General features: G+C 48.4%; 1 protein-coding gene across 5 annotated transcripts in view; it reads right to left on the bottom strand.

The window, feature by feature from the left end:
• Window positions 1-19,443, bottom strand: part of PTK2 (protein tyrosine kinase 2) — a gene marked incomplete at its 5' end in the record, with an annotated part of 91,781 nt that overhangs the window by 71,080 nt on the left and 1,258 nt on the right. For all 5 annotated transcript variants that reach the window (XR_013997088.1, XR_013997089.1, XM_081111448.1 and 2 more), the window contains 5 exons: window positions 1,422-1,484; window positions 2,261-2,340; window positions 5,858-5,945; window positions 10,647-10,813; window positions 13,276-13,502. Coding sequence is in view for 3 of the 5 variants with exons in the window: in XM_081111448.1 (XP_080967574.1) it covers window positions 1,422-1,484; window positions 2,261-2,340; window positions 5,858-5,945; window positions 10,647-10,813; window positions 13,276-13,502 (625 nt within the window). The remainder of the gene's footprint in view (window positions 1-1,421; window positions 1,485-2,260; window positions 2,341-5,857; window positions 5,946-10,646; window positions 10,814-13,275; window positions 13,503-19,443) is intronic.

Raw genomic sequence — 19,443 nt, 5'->3', positions numbered from 1 at the left:
TGGTCCGTGAGGTCCGAAAGGTTGGCGACTGCTGATCTACACATACGCAGAAGACATCAATGCAATGTGGTTTAAGTAGAAAGTCTTTTGTTCTTTGAACATTTACTGGAAACCCATTTTAAATATTGCCTCTTTGAAACGGCAATGTACAGGTAAACTGCTCTTCTCCCAACTCCATGTCAAGGGGGCAATGCTGTACTTGCAGATGGGCCGGGTTAGGTAACAAAAGGGGAACAGACTATGGGAGTTTAAAAAAATAAACTGTGAATTAATCCTAAAGGCGGATTCTTTTTTAAATTGAACTTTTTGAGTAAGGGACACCTTGACCCAGTCGAGGTTCATCATCTCAGGCTCACACAGGAAGCAAGAGATTCAGGGATTTGCTGAGGACAAAGGCTGAGGGTGTGAAAATGCTGGAAGCCGGTAGCTTTCTTTAGATCGGGCTACAAATAAATCGCATTACAAGAGCTCCAGCACTCTGGCCAAGGAAACGGATGGGCAAGGAGCTTTCTTTTTTCCTTTGAGGACCAAGTGCCCAGGGCTTTTGGCCACTAGGTGGCAGTCATGTGCTGGTAAGACGAAATAAAGCCTGGACACAGCAAGGAATGTCAGGAGACCAGGGGCATGCAGAAAAGATCAGGGAGAAAAGTGAAATACAGGTTTCTGTTCAGAATCACATAAGGAAACAAATAAACTGAATATAAAGTATTTAAAAACACATGGAGGTCAGCAGTGTCATACAGAAATCACGCCAGTGCATGTGGTTGATCCTACACCCAAAGTCTAACCCTCTCCTCTACGAACTGACCGGTCTTTACTGTGGGGTTCACTCCATCTTTATAACATGCTTGTTGGCTCCCTAACACACTTTCCCTGTTTCATCTATCTGCTCATTCACGAAGCCCCTGGTTTCCATTTACTTCTCTAATTTCTCATCTTTTCCAATCTGCAGCACCGATGTGACTCCAGGGTGAAAATTTAAATTTCTAGATAGTGCTTTTCCCATTCTCTAAAGTTGGATCTGATGATTTTTAGAATAAAAATATCAAGAGTAACCCAACTGTCTCCTCAGAGCAAGGTGTTCTATCCAAAACAAAGTGACGGTTTTCCAGCCGTTATCTCATCGAGTTTCTGTGCCTTCACAAAAGCTGGTCTCCCCTCCTGGATTAGCCTGCTGCCGGATCAGCAGCCCCCCACCTGCCCACACTCCTTCTCCAAAACATGGAGTAGACAACCATCTCAGATATCAAGTACTGCCCCCCACCCCAACACCCTCTAGAAACTTCTACATTAGTTCCTAGAATGTTTTAAATAATATTTACTTTCAAGTAAAGCTCAACTAATGAAAACTACAATTTGAAGAATGAGCTAGTTCTGAATATTTGCTTCCAGAAGGCTCGTTTCCAACGTGTGATACTTACTCTAATACTTCATAGTTAGACTTCTTCTCTAGTGCATTGCCCCGCATCTCCCAGTACGATCGCCTACAATCAGGAAAGATAGGAAGCTTTACACACGTGTAAAGAATGTCTGTTGTCCAATGATAAAACTGTAAGGGTGGGAGGGACTTAACTACCCCGTGGCTCAGCCACAGACATTCTGATGAACTCGAATACAGAACGAATCCAATTCGCAGCATGTCCCCACATCCTAATGAAGCACAATGGATTAACCCACAACTATTTCTTTTTTTGAAATTTTTACTATTTTTAAAAAATGTTATTATTAATTTTTTAGAGAGAAAAAGGGAGAGGGAGAGCATGCGAGAGAAACATTGATTGGTTGCCTCCCACACGCACCCTGACTGGAGACTGAACCCACAATCTGGTTATGTGCCCTGACTGGGAACCGAATGCGACCTTTCAGTGGTCAGGACAACACTCAACAACTGAGCCACCCGGCCAGGGCAACCCAGGCTATTTCTACTGAACAGCCTCCTTTCCCCTTTAAGGGGAAGCAGGTCTGACTCTCTGGAAAGACGAGGCACAGATTCCAGCCGTAAGGGACCAGCTACATTCACTACTTCTGAACGTCACCTTCCCTCAAGGGTCCGCACACAGTCGGAGCCACACCCACTCAGGTGGAGGCCCACATCACAGCGCAACTGCATCAGACATGCAAGAGAATTGTCCTCAAGTTGTCGCTCACATTTTATTCAATATTTTATTGATAATCTTTATGAGAAAAGGAAAATACCTGAGTCATTTCCCAAAAGAACAAAAGCCACTGATGCATAAAGACTGTGCAGTTAGCGCCTTACCGTATTTCCAGACAACCCAACTTCAAAGCGATGTCCTGGTCTACTTGGTCCGCGATCTCCAACATATAATCACTCTTCACCTGCAACAAAGGAATGGGAAAACAATGCTGTTTAAAAAAATACATCTTAGACTTACTCATCCAATAGATGTTCACCTTTGCATACTGTATACATACTGTCAGTAATGACGCTCGATGCGGGACATGAAGATGAATAATAAAATAATAGTGAAAGATCCAACACGAGCCTCTCCTCCTGAGAGCTGGTGTAACCTGTGAGCACGCACACAGGACTTTAAGAAACAACAAACTTCGTCAGAATCGCTTCGCGCTGCTCTACACCCTTCCTGCTGTCAGAAGGGAAAACTGGAGGGGAGCCCCTCTTCCCATGCAAATTCGCAGTGGACATATTTTCTAACTCAAACTTCAGCATTTTTTGGACCTTCCTGCAAGAACAGGAACATCTACATATTTCAACATCCAGTGAACTGACGTGCTTCCGCCTACCCACCACCTGTGATTCATCTGCAAAATCATAGAACATGCTCAACATCTCATGCAAAGAGGAGAATCTAACAGAATTTTACAAATGCCTTCCCACAATGAGTACACGCGACCACAGAGCACCTCTCCGCGGGAGGACCTGTTCAGGTGAAGCCGGGAATACGCCTCTTTCCGACGGCCATGACGGGCTCAGCGCCTGCACTGATGCTCACGCTAGGAAGCACCGGGGGAACCTCCGTGGAGGGAAACGCTCTCCCCTCCACACAGAGCTCCACTCTCCCATTAGCAGACCACTCTCCACACAGCAGAATATCAATTCCAGTCGAGGAAAACACATCACCATAAGGCTGTCTTAAAGATTAATCCCATGATTTTTAAACACTATTTTCAGGTGGGAAAATGTAATCATTTGCTTTATTTCCTTCATCAAAACCAAATTCATGTATTACATTTGAGTTTTTCATCTTACTGTGCAATAGAATGCAGCACAGGGTGTAATATAAAACCCACTCACATCTCTAACAGGAAGTTTTTGGTTTTCCTAATCCTCACCTGAGGGTATTTTTCCACTGAATTTTAAAGACTGGAAGAGAGGGAGAGACAGAGAGAAATATCGATGTGAAACAAACACATCGATTGGTTGCCTCCTGCACGAGCCCCGTCCAGGGCCTGGCCAGGGAAGAACCTGCAACCAAGGTACGTGTCCTCGACCAGTATCGAACCTGGGACTCTTCAGTCCACAGGCCAACGCTTTATCCACTGAGCCAAACCGGCCAGGGCTCTAACAGAAACTATTAGCCCTAAACTACTCCATACTTGGTTCTGTCAGCTCGGTGCCTTGGCCCCCACAGGAGAGTTTGGTTTTGCTTTGCTCTCTTCCGAATACTCTGTCAGCTAACAACTTTGTCCACAGACCCCGAAGCCCGGAAGGAAGACTGGACGACAGAAATCAGTGCCCGGCATCAGGCACACTTCCCCAGGCGCGGTTAGCTTCCACACCAGGGTTAAGTCATGGGGTTCCATTCAGTGTTGCGAGCCAAGGGACGGGCATACTCATCTAAATCTTAAAATATCTGTAGACAAAACAATGACAACTTCATGTCAGACCAGGCATCCTAAGAGCCAACAATTTCAATAATGCTAATGGTTTCTGTACAAGTTCAGCTAATATGATACCTTCTTTTTTAAAAAAAAATACATATTTTTATTGATTTCAGAGAGGAAGGGAGAGGGAGAGAGAGACAGAAACATCAATGATGAGAGAAAACCATTGATCAGCTGCCTCCTGCTCGCCCCACGCTGGGGATGGAGCCCACAACCTGGGCGTGTGCTCTGACCAGGAATGGAACCGTCACCGCCTGGTTCATAGGTTGATACTCAACCACTGAGACACGCCGGCCGGGCAATACAAATACTTCTTGACTAAACATTGTCGCAGCCCTTCAAACCAATGGCCACCACTGCTTGCAAGAGGTTACCAACCAAATAGTCACACTTTTAACAAGTCCAAGTTCAGAGAGAGAAAGAGGAATAAAATACTATATGGCAAAGGGAAAACTCTATTTCAGGGTAAGCCAATAGTTTTGTTTTAGAATGAGCCATTAGCTTTAGTGTCAAAACTTGTTTTTATAGACTCTTGCTCTATAGTGAATAAGTTATCACAAGATTCTAGTTTATTTATAGTGTGCTGATTAATATCTTTCAGAAATTCTAAAATGGGTCAAAAACATTGAGTGAATCATTCACCTGTCTCACACTGGGAATCCCATTTGGGGCATCTTTAAATGAAACTCTACATCCACGGAACAATGTCCAACAAGTCAGCCACCAACACCCACTACGTCCACTGACAGGTTTTCCTCACGACACCATCCCAGAGCATGGGACACAAGGAACAGGGGAGTACAGATGAGCTTTCAGAATAAATAACAACAGTAAGGGAGGTTACTGTAAGTTCCCTCCCCGCTTCTCTGGGAATGGTGGTAGAGAGAATCTAAACATGATTCCTTCATATCTAACCTGATAAAAAAGCCAAAACAACAGAAACACAGATTCTTCTGAAACAGAACGAATAATAAGAGATAACACTCAGGGATGCCCATCACTCCCCCATCTAGATCCTCAGGATTCCCAGATGTGAAGTTCAACAGAACAACAGGGCACAGCAAACACACAAGGAAACGCATCACGACACCAGAGTCCCTGCGCACCGCCCGCACACAGAAAGCCCACGGCATCCGGGTGCTGCCACTCAGGTTGAGAACAGACACTGACTATCAATAAAATGATTAAGAAATAAAAGTGGCCGAAACCGGTTTGGCTCAGTGGATAGAGAGTCAGCCTGCAGACTGAAAGGTCCCAGGTTCGATTCCGGTCAAGGGCATGTACCTTGGTTGCGGGCACATCCCCAGTAGGAGGTGTGCAGGAGGCAGCTGATCGATGTTTCTCTCTCTCATCAATGTTTCTAACTCTCTATCTCTCTCCCTTCCTCTCTGTAAAAAATCAATAAAATATATTTAAAAAAAAAAAAGAAATAAAAGTGCATTTAGTGGCAAAATTGTAGTTCAAATGTCTCTGCTATTCATTAGACATTTTGAGGGCACAGCTCACTAATACTAACAAGTAAGATTTACTCGGTTGTAAAATTGTGTTGGTTCCTTTATGCCACATGTGTTTATGGCCTAACTAATATTGTCAGGTGCGAACAGCAAGCTCCTCTTGGTGTAAAAAAGCCAACCTAGCTTCATTATGGAAACTGCTTTTGAGGTTATACAGGTGCAGTCAGCTCTGACACAAAGTCTGCATCTACTGAGCATGCTGACACTCAGGCATGTGAACTAAACTTGAATCAGAGAGTGGACGACGGCTGTGTCACCTAGGACTTACTGTCTCCACATAAAATTATCTGTTAAGAGTTGCCCAACCATACAAAAATTCACCAAGTGTCCAAAGTTCCTAAGTTCTCACTAGCTAAGAGTGACAAACTTATATTCTCCCAAATGTTAGATTTCATCTAATTCTTAAAATAAAGCTATGTAATAAGTAAAATTCAAAGAAATAAAGAAAAAAAGTCTATTAAATCACCCCCCTATACCTGTTGATAGAAGAAATTCAAAGTTGGCTTGTCTTCAGTAAACTGGTTTAGAAATCCTTTTGGCAAATAACGAATTCTCAATTCATACCTAAAAAGTAATGCACACAATAGAACAATCAGAAATCAGTAATTTCCTCAATTCATCGCTACAATTACAATATGATGGTGTGTATGGCATTGCCAATTACTCTGAAATATTTAAAAAATAAGTTAAAATATAACTAATCTGTAAATGTTTTATTTTTCAGCACAAAAGCGAGCACGTAAGTGTCCTCAGCTCCACGATTCAGCAAGAGAGGGCCTGTCGAGAAGCCCAGCAGCCCTCCAGCCCTTAGCCACCGCCCACTGCTGCTGGGGCCGCGCCCTCGCACGCTCCACATGGCTGACCTCACCCACAGGGACTCACACAGGGGCACCCTTCGTGCCTGGCTCCCTTCATTCACCAACATGTTCATGAGATTTGCCCGCATCTAGCAGCTGGAGTTTGCTCAAAGCTGAAAAGTGTGACACACACAACCATTCAGCCAATAACTGCTGATGGCCACTTGAGTTGTTTCCATTTTTTGACTATCCTATCTAATAAAAGAGTGATATGCAAATTAACCATCACTCCATCACTGTCACAAAGATGGCGGCTGCCACGGAGCTGGAGCGAGCAGGAGGCTTGCGTTGCCCCTAGCGATGGAGGAAGCCAAGCTTCCCGCCTGCCCTGGCCGGACCTGGGCTCTGCTCAAGGCTACAAAGTTTCGATTATAGAAGATAAATAAATCCCAGATACCTGATGAAAAAAAAAAAAAAGAAAAAAAGGACAGGCTGGGAGCTTGGGTCGCCGGGGGGTGCAGCCAACCTGAAAACGGCCATCAGCCCCTCACCCAGGCTAGCCAGGCACCCCAGTAGGGACCACCACCCTGAAGGGGGTGTGGCCATCCTGAAAACAGCCCTCAGCCCCTCACCCAGGCTGGCCACACTGCCAAGGGGTGAGGGATCCCACTGGGAGGCTTGACCAGCCTGAAAACGGCCCTCAGCCCCTCACCCAGGCTGGCCAGGAACCCCAGTGGGACCCCCACCCTGATCCAGGACACCCTTCAGGGCAAACCAGCCAGCCCCCACCCATGCACCAGGCCTCTATCCTATATAATAAAAGAGTAATATGCAAATTGACCCTAACAGCAGAAAGACTGGGAATGACTGGTCACTATGACACACACTGACCACCAGGGGGCAGACACTCAATGCAGGAGCTGCCCTCTGGCGGTCAGTGTGCTCCCCCTGGGGGAGCTCTGTTCAGCCACAAGCCAGGCTGACGGCTGCCAGTACAGTGGTGGTGGGAGCCTCTACCGCCTACTCAGCAGCGCTAAGGATGTCCGACTGCACCTTAGGCCTGCTCCCCGCTGGCAAGTGGGCATCCCCCGAGGGCTCCTGGGCTGCCAGAGGGATACCTGACTACCAGATTAGGCCCGATCCCCCGGAGAAGCAGGCCTAAGCCAGCAGGTGGTCATCCCCCAAGGGGTCCCAGACTGTGAGAGGGCACAGGTTGGGCTGAGGGACCATCCTGAGTGCACAAATTTTTTTGCACCGGGCCTCTAGTTTGGAATAATGCCAAACACTCATTTTTTCATTCCTCTAAGCATAAAAAAAGTAATCTATCTGCTCAGGAAGCCAAGCTTCAAGAATGGTTGAAAGAAACGGATTTCACCAGAATTCGAATTCGAATTCTCATTCTCTCTCTCTCTCTCTCTCTCTCTCTCTCTCTCTCTCTCTCTCGTGTGTGTGTGTGTGTGTGTGTGTGTGTGTCTCCCATAAGGAAGACTCCCACACATCTTCTGGGGAGCACATGTACACCTTTCTGCTGCGTAGCCACTGGAGCTGCACAGCTGGATGATAACTGTACACACTGTAGCTTTATGCAGTATCACCAAGCCAGTGAATAAGCAAGCGATGTATCAGCTGACACTCCCACCAGCAGCATGGGGTGTCCTGGCTCCTCTACACCCTCATTTTCCCTGGCATTTCTAACCTTTTCATTTGGTCACACTGATGTTTGTTTATTGCAATAGTGCAGTGATTTTAGCTGGCACGTCCCTGATAAATGATGAAACTGGGTTAGGAAGCTTGGCTGGTAAAGACCAGCTGCCCAGCACAGACTAGAAGCTCATCTTCCTTGTCGGTCAGTGTCTGGTGCAGAAGCATCAGTGAATGTTTAATGAATCAGCACACTCCGAAGTCCATCCTGGTTTTTAATGGTGTCACTTCCAAATGTGTCAGAGGTTCCTGCTTACTGTCTTGTGGCTGTCAGTCTTTTTAAGATCTCTTGTTGAACTCAGTATTACAACAAAACACTGGCTTTTCAAATTAAGGACACATAGGGAATGTCATTTCAAGAGCACACACACAAAAAAAACTGTACCAGAATACAATCTGAAATGCCCTACACTCCCAGTTCTCGTTTTCTTTGTCCCCTTCAGAAAAGGACGCCTTTCCTCCAGCTAAGAGTTTTCTCCTGTAAAGATCTGAGAAAAACCCTCTTTGCAGAGTGAGCTGTGAGCCCAGTGAGCAGGGACACGGTGAACAGGAGGACGTGACCCACATCTTGGCAACAATGAAAAGGATTTTCTTTTTCAGTTGCTCTGCAAAGCCCCGACACTCTCTCAAATGCCAAGGGAGCCTCCTCTGGGACCTGGCCCTCCGAGCCCCGACTCACCATCTGAAAGGACTGCCAGTCCTGAGAAGCCAAACCATCCCCTCCACCTAGGGGATTCCAGATAACTGAAATGGTTATCAAAATTCAGTTATCTAGAATTTAATTATCCAAGTATAAAACTTTAAGTTTAAATCTGTTTGAAAAAAACCTCTCAAAACTGCGTAACACCCTTTGCTGCATTATAAACTCGGTATGGCATCGCAGTTTAAACGTTTCTGGCTGACTCAGGTGCTACCAATACCAGCTACTTAACTGGCATCTCCCAGGGACCCATGACAGGTGGGCAAGCTCTTGGACCAGCTGAGAAGGAAGCAGGGACGGGGCTCGTGTGCACCAGGAAGCCCCCAGGTCAGCCCCGGTTCCTTTGGGGTCTCACGGGGTTGGGGAAGGCTGCTCCCCCTGCAGGGGCTCTGGACTGCCGACTGCCCTCTGCCTCTTCAGCTATATGCCCATGCTGTCTTCCCCAGCGGGTATTTCCCAACGGCACTTTTAGGGTTATTTTGCTTTTAACTTTATAGCAGCATGTCACGTCATGTCATCTTTAAAGACGGAGGAAAAATCACCTAACAAAAAACGAGCGGACACAGCAGTGCGTGGTCCGGGGACTTATGTCTGTCACACAGTGGTGTCTGGCTAAGATCCATCCACACAGTTGCGTTCCTGCAGCTCACGCATTGTCTTGTTTGGTTTTTTTATTTTGTTTTTTTGTTGTTGTTAATCCTCACCTGAGGATATTTTTGTTTTTAGAGAGAGTGGAAGGGAGGAAGGGAGGGAGGGAGGGAGAGAGGGAGAGAGGGAGGGAGGGAGAGAGAAACATCGATGTGAGAGAAACACATCAACTGATTGCCTCCCACACGTCAGGGCCAGTGATAGAGCCTGCAACCCAGGTACATGCCCTTGACTGGGAATTGAACCCAAGGCCCTTCAGTGCATGGCCAACGCTCTAACCACTGAGAGCATACAGGGAAAGATAGTCTGAAGTTTTAAAACACTTATTTGATTAATAGACTAAACAGCTGGAGGTCAAACCAAACAAACTATGTTGTCACGGAATATTTTGTTCACTCAGTTCCTGCTAATTGGTAAATATGAAAATACAAGTCATTTTTTTAATAAACTCTAACTGGCACAAGATTTAATTCAACTAGAGGTTTATGAACCTAAACATGTTAGTTTTTCTCTGAAAATGTAGAACTGATGCCGATGTTCACAGGAAGCTTGCTGCCATCTGACTGTCGCTACAGTCACAATCTCCTCTATTCCTGCAGTGGCGACAAACAAGGGGCCTGTCTCCACAAGCCATCTCTCTCCAGTGTAACTGTCAGACATACGACCTCCTACCACCATCACCAGGTGAGAACAGGGAAGTGCAACTGCAGGGACTCCTCTAGCTCCCCTGAAGCGCCAGTTCATTCGCGCGAGGCACTAGGCCAGCGGTCGGCAAACTGCGGCTCGGCAAACCACGGCTTGTGAGCCACATGCGGCCCTTTGGCCCCTTCAGCGTGGCTCTTCCACAAAATACCGATTTCTGCGCATGGGCCACAAAGTTTCAATCGCACTGTACGTGAGCGCCCGCACGTGGTATTTTGTGGAAGAGCCACGCTCAAGGGGCCAAAGAGCCGCATGTGGCTCGCGAGCCCGGTTTGCCGACCACGGCAGGCGGTCACTTCCTGCTGTAATGCCTCCTGCGCACATCCATTACTCAGCCCCGGACCACAGAGCAGGCGATGCAGCCCAGTGCCGAGGTCGCTGATGTGGCCTCCTGGGCGCATCAAGTCCTGCTGCAGTAAAGGGTGCCGCAGAACTGACGGGGGAGTGGGCCGGAGCTGTCGGAGTGGAGTCCGAACAAGCAGCACAGACAAGGGAAGGGGGAGCGGCAACAGACCATCACGGCAGAAGTCAGCGGTGCCCCAGGCAGACTGAACACAAGTTAGCACAGGTCACTGGCGAACAGTTACCGGCCAACTTCACCCAGGAGTCGCCACGGCAACTGGTGTGAAAAGAAAGCTCACGCGTTCACCCTCTGGTGCGTGACTGAACACAGGAAACAGGCCAGCGAGAGCGACCGCAGCAGGCGTGTGATCTTACTTCCACTCCTCCGGCGGGTGTGCGAGCTCGTACTTCTCCCTCACGCTGGAGACGCCCATGTCCAGGTGGAGCCAGTGCACCTCCTCTGACCGGAGGTGACTGAGCCGAAATCCGTAGCAGGCCACGTGCTTCACTTTGTGACTGTCCACGATCTTCTGAATGATGCCCTGAAAACATCCCCGCAAAAGCAGCTGTTACACCAAAAACTATGTGCTAAAAACTAATGCAATGGTCATTTCTTTTCATCAATTATCAGAAACCTTTGGTAAAAGCGTTTCAAGGTAAGTAAATTAGTGAATTTCACCTTGGACTCTTTTCCCTCGGATAGCATTTTTATGAACAGGAAAAAGTTAAAACAAAAAGAGGCTCTTCCCATTCTCTGCTGGTAAACAAGGCATGGGAACCACAACACCGTCTGCAGCCCCTCGCACCGGCCCACCTTGCCACCCTTCCTTGGCATCACTGCTGAGGACCAGGCCCCAGGGGGCGTTACACTTTCTGAACCAAGGACAGCATATTATTCGAGACCCGGCTGGAACTAACACCATTTTTAAAAAAACACACATTTGGGAACATACAACTAAGCTATATTTCTGATAATACTGATGCAATATGAAGTTGGGCCTAACCACTCTCTGTGCTCCACAGATTAATATGCAGCAACCTAACAAAGCCCCACAGCTGATGCTTCTAACACCTGTGGCCCAGGGTTTGAGAGAAGGTGAAGGTCATCTCTGAAAGAGGCCAGCAGGGCAAGTCCTTGGGAAATGCCGGTTTTGGGGCTGTGGCGAGGAAAGTGCAGGCCTGGCTCGCGGTACCTGCACAGGTGTGAAGTCACAGGCACATGTATCTATGAACAGGCACACATGGATACTCACTTGAGAATGACAAAACCCTCACTGCCCTTGTGTGAGGGTGTGCTAGTCACCGTCCCCGAAACCTTCCCAACCTTTTAGGCCATTAATACATTTTTAAATGATGCTGCTATTAACACATAAATGTCTATTAGAGAAAACCACTGGTTTTTAAAAACTCACAATTATCTGAAGCTATGATGTAACTTAAGATGTAAGACACATCTTAAAAGTCCCACACTGGGTCCTATTTCTTCATGAGAGCACAGTGCTGTCGACAACACCATTAAGGAGCGCCCAGCCCTCCCCATAGGATGGGAACATTACATACAAACACTGCGAGGACCCCGAGTGGCCACACTAAGGCAGGTCGTGTGCTGCGCTCCTGGTGCCTGCACGCAGCCAACCTCCCTGTCAGACTGCTCCGTCGGGACAAGCTCTGTGTCCAGCACAGGAGAGTGTCAGGGGAGGGAACAAAGGACCAGGCTGGAAGAGAAAGGACAGCTTCCTAAAGAACCCACACAGGACAAGAAGGGTGGGTGGAGCCAGGTTAGGCATAAAGTGTCCTATCTGGCTTTGGGTTCAAGGCCAGGCATCTGTGACAGGGCGACCCGGAAGGCCGGGGCAGGCTGTGTCCCACCAGAGGGTGCCCAGCCAGGGGCCCAAGCTCCAGGGTGGGAGTCTGCCTAGGGGAAGGGACCTCTTTTCTAAGTATTTCTCTCAGGCGACTTCTGCAGCTTCTCCTTGCCAACACTCAGCTCCCTGAGCTACACAGGACGGGCTGGCGCCTCTTTCAAATTCCCACAAAGGCGTCTTTGTCCGTGCCCTCAGCTCTGCCAGTTCACAACCCAGCGCACACTGACACCGCTACCCTGCGCAGCACAGCTCATCTCTGCCCACAGCAGCTCAGTGTGCCGCCTTCCTTCCGCCCGCTGGGGCTACAGCTCCCGTCTGTCCATCTAGTCGTCTACGTTCACGTCTGTCTTCCATGCCCAGACAGTGCAAGTGCAGGTCACACACCATTCCTTATCATTCTATTGGCCATCAGCACCCAGGAGAAGCACCAGCGTCTCTGGCTGCCCTTCCTCGTGACCCCTCGCCAGGCTGCTCCATGTCCTCAGGACTCGGGGGCACCCACAGGAGCCCCCCAGAGAAGCAGCACTGACTGGACAGGCTCACGGACTCTCACACACCGCCCAGGGGAGACCTGCCCAGGCCACTCGCACACCCAGGGCCCCGCCTTGGGCTTCCTCGTCTCTGGGAATCATGGAGAAGCACCTCTGCACTCAGTGAAGGTCCTGGGCATCTCCCCAACAGACTGGGAGCTGTGCGAGCAGGGGACTCTGCTATCTCCAGAACCTGGCCCATATCTGGTATGTAGAAGACAGTCAACAACTTTTAAGAATCTATCCTATCTGGAGTCATGCAAATACCTTCAAAATTACACTTTCTAGAAAATAACTTTATTTCATAAGTATCAGAGGCTGTTTTAATTGCTTTGTGTTTTTTGTGTCCTTTAAAGAATTAAAAAGAAAACCAGGGGAGAAAAACAAGTTGATGGCATTATATAAATAATATATAATTCGGTTATTATTTTCCTAAGAAATTTTACAATAATCTACACTCTGGTCAGGCACACATGAGTAGAATGAATACTATAAAGAAAGAGTTAACATCTCTGTAATATGGGATAAGAAGCATTGCTATATCTGTTTGTGAGTGCTATTAACATGTACCTGCACACACTGACTTTGTTTCCTAGGAAATGCACTTACCCTGACATCCGTAGCATCTCCATGCCTGATAATACTGGCCCACGTGGTCGGCTCGCTGTTGCTTTCAAAATAATGAAAGACTTTTAGCACTCGCTCCATGGCTCCCGGGGACCGTTCCGCACCGGTACCCAGGTGCGTCTTGGCACTCGAATTCGGTGTGTGATTCAAGTTTGGGTCCAGGTAAGCAGCTGCCATTATTTTGCTAGATGCTAGGTACCTGTCATATTCTGTAAGAGAAAAAAAAGGTTTTCACCGTGCAATATTTGAAGCCTACCGACTGGGGACCCGCTGGTGATCACATGAAGAGCAGTTTTATAGCCTCTCCCCGGCTTGAGAACTGAGACCTAGGCCAGCAAGACAGTCACTATTCCCCCGCACCTACCCCGCCCCCAGAGCAGGACCTGCTTCACCGTAGCATAATATTTATTATACAAACTCTTAAAAGGCCAGGAGTCCTATTTCAACTCTGTCAAAAATCCACTGTGTTCTCTATAAACAATGTAGCGTGCCCCCTTTTCGCCAGGGCCTCTAATGAGGGGACAGTGTCGCAGGAACAGCAGGAATGGGAACTTTGCTGCCGCTGTGAACGCGTTCACCTGAGACACAGGATCCTTGTTCACACAGTAACAATCCAGTGAGTAGTCACTACACTTACTCGGCTTCAGGAGAAACAACTACAGGCACAACAAAGCCCCGGCTTTGTCAGTCCCCTTGCAGGAGAGTCAGACGCTCACAGCAGAAAACCACACCAAACCAAACCTAAAGACAGAAACCACCGAATTTCTTAACGTAGGACAGGACTTGCATGTGAGCGCGAAGGGAAAGCCTGGGCAAGACCGAAACTCGCGCGGGGAAAGCCAGCAAAGCCGCCTATCGCAACCGAAGGGGCCTCACACACCGGGAGGCAGGCGGACCACAGGGGCCCAGACGCTGCCTGCTCCCGAAGGGCCCGCTGGCTGCGATAGGAGCACAGAGGGAGACACTGTCTGCTGGGGGGAGGGGGCAGGAAGTAAGAGATTAATCCAGTTTGAGGAACATCACAGGCCTCAGTGCCTGAACTCTCACCAGAATGGAGGAGGCACTTCATGCCTGGAGGGAAAGAGGGTGGGCAAGCAGGAGCCTTAGCTTCAGGAAGTTGACTGTGGAAAGAGAAGTAAACCTCCGTCCATCCCCATCTGCCTTCTGGCTGGGGGTGAGGGTGGGGGACACATGAGGGACATTTTGATTTTGGCTCTTTGAAACCTTTGAAGGAAAGCTAGACCCTCGTAGAGAAACTGAGTCTTTGTAGTCCTCAGGAGAAGTCGGTGTACCTTTGGGAAAAAGATTGGGGGTGGGGGGAGGGGGGCTGCTCTCTCTCAGGGACCTTTGCAAAATCCAAACAGCCTGTGGCAAGCGCCCTTCAGGAGGGCACACAGGGCTGCACTGACGCTGCGCAGCATCTGCCAGGCCCGTCCTACTTAGGAGTGAAGTCACTTCATCCTCAGAATAACATACGTCCCACTCCCAGGGGTGGGAACAGAGAAGCGACTGTCCGTGGCCACATGGCCGGTGCGGGGTCCTCAGCCAGGCAGTGCACCTGAAGACCAGGCTCTGGAGACCACGCCCCGCTCTGCAGGGTTTGCTGGCTTCCGTCTTGCTTTGAGACTTGTCACGGGCCACATACACGGCTGAGGGACAGCACTCTCCTATCAGAGTCGTCACTGCGCTCTACTGTCCTTGGCCAAGAGCAGCTGCAGTTTATTAGAGCTCCACCCACCTTTTCACTCATTCATTTGTTCATGCCTCTGTAGGCAAATGATGTGCCACCCTCCCTCACACTCACTAATCCTACAGAGGTTGAGGGAGTCCACTTCTAGCTGGGCACTGGGACCGAGGTGTGGTATGGATGGTCAATTTCATATAGACACACACATATCTGTATGCATAAAATCCTACCCTTCAGAGCTTCGGTCTACTCAGGACACGCACGCACACGTGATTTAATGACAACTGTGTGAGCACTAATGGAAACTGACAGTTGTCGCTCGAGCTGCACTCCATGTTGTAAGAGCCGAGGGAAGGCCACTTCAGGGCTGGCAGGAGGGCAGGCAGCCTGAGAGGCAGCCACGGGGCTTCACACTCGGGAGCCTTCAATCCAGAAACCCTGGTCCTTTGGTTCCAGAACACGTTCCTGCGTCATTTCTTGGATGCGCTTCTCCTTTCCTTTCTGGGCTCTTCTTGTCTGGATGCTGGACCCTCCTGCATCTGCCATCCCGATGTCTTTCTTCCCCTCCACTCGTCCTTCCAGGCCAGGTTCTGAGGAATTCTCCACACGACCTCCCAATGCTTCCCCAAGCCGAGCTGGTTTCTGCGCTGCCACTTCCCACTGCCTTGGTCTTGATGTACTTTCAAGAATCCTGTTGGTCTGTGCTCTGCTCCTGGCTCCTGGAGATCGTGCCCTGAGACGTGCCTGTTTGTCTCCTCTTAGTTTCCTGCTGCCTGCTGGGTCATCCTTGCTTTCTCTGGTTGTCTCTATTTTGGTCTCATGCTTTGAAGGCAGAGGCTGTCTTTAAACACAGGAACCCTGGGCCTGAAGGAGGCTCCATGACCTAGAGACAGAGCCATCAGCTAGAGCCCCCAAGTGTGAGAACGGCCTGTGCTCTGGACCAGGCTCCTCAGAAAATGATGTTTCCATCTCCCGCCATGGCTGGGCACAAGCCTCCTTCCAGGGTTCCGGAAGCCAAGGGGGGGGCCTTATCTCGCCCAATCCCCATGAGGGGTACCAGGATGCATTATCCTAGTGGTTAGTATATGGTTCACCAGAAGTTTTCCACAGTAAAGTTTTTAAAACTTGCCCTGGCTGGTTTGGCTCAGTGGATAGAGCGTCAAGTCAGCCTGCGGACTGAAGAGTCCTGGGTTCGATTCCGGTCAAGGGCACATGTCCAGGTTGCGGGCTCCATCCCCAGTGCAGAGCATGCAGGAGGCAGCTGATCCATGATTCTCTCTCATCATTGATGTTTCTATCTCTTGCTACCTCTCCCTTCCTCTCTGAAATCAACAAAAAAATATTTTTTAAAAAAACGGGAAAAAACTATATATGTAGGCAAAGCACAATGGGGAATATAATTTATTACAATAGCATGTCAATCGTTATGGCTTTGAAGACTTTCACTGGTGAGGTGTAATCCTCAGAATATCGAGACTAAATCATCTCTGCCTTGAGCCATTTATTCACTTTCTATGGGCAAGACACCCTAGGATCACAAGACACCCTAGGATCACAAGACAGCTAAAACTTCAGCTCAATCGCAGAATAAACATTTAAAAGAATGAGCCCAACACGACCTCAGAGACTTGAACTGAACAGGCTGGAAATGCCATGACAGCGGTACAGCTCAGAGGTATCAGCAATGCCATCTGAGCAACATCTGATTAAAGAGGGGAGCACATCGCTTCATAACGTTAAGAACTGTGCCTGGCCCCCCCTCACCACTAGGAGACTCCGGTTACGAAGGTTCCTTATCTGTAAGTGCGAGGAGAAAGCCTCCCCTGTGAGCTGAGAGTAGCCGTCACCAGATGATGACAGTCGCTGAAGAAGGGTGACCTGAATTCTCCAGGCCGAGGAAAGGGGCGCACTAAGCAGGATGCTCTCCCAACGGAAATCCTCAGGCCCACCCCCTTCATCAGTGCTTCAGAAGCCCAGCCCGGCCCCCAAAGCAGCTTTCCGGTGACACTCACAGTCCACCATTCTCACTACGATTGCCTCTGGTATGTTTGAAATGTGTTATTAAATCCAAAACCGAGTCTAGCACACATGGTCCTTCAAAATTTCCTCTTAAACCTTGCCCTATAAAAAATATGGACTTTTTCAAAACTGAAAACATGCCACCAATATACCATCCCATCATGAACTTATATAGAAGATGAAATGCAAAGAATATTCAACAGTCTGGGATTACCTTCTCAATGAGTCTACTTTAAAAAAACAGTAAGACTTTTACAGTAAAAAAATTAATAGATGATATCCTAGCAGTACTCTGTCTCTTAAAAAAAAAAAAAAAAACTTAACCAAGCAGACCTCAGAGGTACACAGGCTGGCGTCAACCTGGTGAGCAGGCCCCGGCTCTCGCCCAGTGTTTCCATATGCAGAGTCACATCTTTTACCATGTCTGCTGGCCAATGTAAATGTAAGGAAGAGGAACGTTTACATCCCCCAAACTCATTATCATTTTAAACAAAAGTATGTGTGAAAGTCTCAAGTCAAAATCCACGTGAAATGTGTGGGCCTCACAATCGCCTGGACAGTCTGAAAGGAAGCGGCAGGGAGCTGGGACCCTGCCCCGGGAAGCGACCGCTCCGGTCGCCCCACACCCGGGCCTCTTGCAGCCGCACACCCCGGCCTCTTGCAGCCGCGCACCCGGAAACAGCAGAAGCCAGGGGGCATGAGCAGGGCTCAGGTTCGCAGCGTCTGCACCCTAAACACCAACCACTGGGGACCCTCCTCACTCTTCCCTGGCTGGAGAGCTCCCCGAACTTCTTCCCAGACCAGAGCTGCCCTTTCTTCACCGTAAACCCTCCTCCTCCAGCCCGTCAGCCCCCTTCCTCAACCTCCTTCAAGCCTCCGCTTTCCTCACCTCATAATTCAAGGAAACTACCTTCTTTTTTATTGTCAGTTTTCACCTGCCTTTTTTTCTAGCACCTCTGTAATCCTTCCCAGTGTTTCAAAACATGAAACAAACAATGCAGATACTGATACCATCAAAGGGCTTTCTGCATTCAGTCCTGGCCCAGCCTGTGGACGTGACATTTTCTTCAACACTCCGAATTAAACTCTTTAAGCTAGGACACTGTGATGTGGCTGAACTAGTTAGAACAAAGTCCTTTTAAACACGTGAAAATCTGATCTTCCGAGGGCAGGACCTAAGAGGGCTCCCTCCCACCACACTCACAGCACAGCAAACTGTATGGCCGAGGAGACCCCAGAGGGTTCCCAGGATGCCTTAGTTTCAGTTCAGAGTACAATATAGGTCTGCTCCACTATTTTTAGCCTGTTCTAGTAAGTATTTTATGCGTCCTCCTAAATTGGGACACTGCTGTTTTTTGAGGTTAATGTGACTAATAAAATCAAAGTGAGGTTTGGATGTCTAACTGCAAACAGATTTGTATATTCTTTAGATCTGTATTTATCTAAAAGCAGTAGCTTCTATACTTGACAACACCAGTGCAGCCAGTTCCTACGCCCCACCCCATCTTTGCCTTTATCACAGAACAAGAACTGACCAGCGTGAAGCCGAGCTCCCCTGCCTGCCTGTCCTGGTGAGTACACAGCCCGGCGGGGAAGAGGTGCACCGACGCCTGCACAGCTCACTGGGCAGGCCCATGCTCAGCCCCCAGAAGGGGGCAGGGGACAAGCTCCTTCGTCCTGAAGGACCCAAAAGCAGAACCATTCCGCCCAAACACCTGTTCTAGCCCCAGAGACTGACTCTGACCCGAAGCTGTCCCTCTTTCCATCCTCTACACACGTAAGCTCCATCTCTTGCCCAACCCCAACCTCTTATTAAGATGGTATTTCAGTTAAAAATGCCTCTACTCATTTGCTCTGTCAGTTAGCAAAAATAACTTTAAAAAATAGATTGCTTCAATTCAACTGCTTTAGGATGAGCAAAAACACTGCAATCTCTCTTCAAAGTTCGTATTTCTAAAGTCACTTTGAATTTTTAAAAACGTAGTAGCTGACCATTTCATACCCCATTGCTACTGGATCCGTAGGTCTGAGATCCAGCCCAGACTTGGTGAGTGAGGTGCCAGCCTTACTCTGAAGGGTCAGTACCAACAGGCGCTACCACACAATGGAGGTGGCTCCATGCAAACGCGCCCCAGCAGGTCTAGGAAAAGACCAAAATGTCCCACAAGCACAGAACTCTGCCTCTGAACACTCATTACTGCTCATGCTCAATAGGCAGTCCTGAGGTTCCCAAACTCAAAGCCCTTTAACATTCAAGAGCTTGAATTAACTCGGCAAAATCTTTACTCTGAATACCTAATTATTTAACAAAGTGACGGGTGCTTTGTTCAGATAGCACCCTACTCTAACAGTCCTAGTGTCATATGTGTTAGATGCCTAACAGCCTAGAAAAGAACTCACAGAACATTAAAGGCCCCTCAGAAAGGAGAGCGATTTAACAATGC

This window comes from Myotis nattereri, assembly GCF_964212035.1.
Source record: "Myotis nattereri genome assembly, chromosome: 17".
Classification (NCBI taxonomy): domain Eukaryota; kingdom Metazoa; phylum Chordata; class Mammalia; order Chiroptera; family Vespertilionidae; genus Myotis; species Myotis nattereri.
This window is presented reverse-complemented; position numbering and strand designations above follow the sequence as displayed.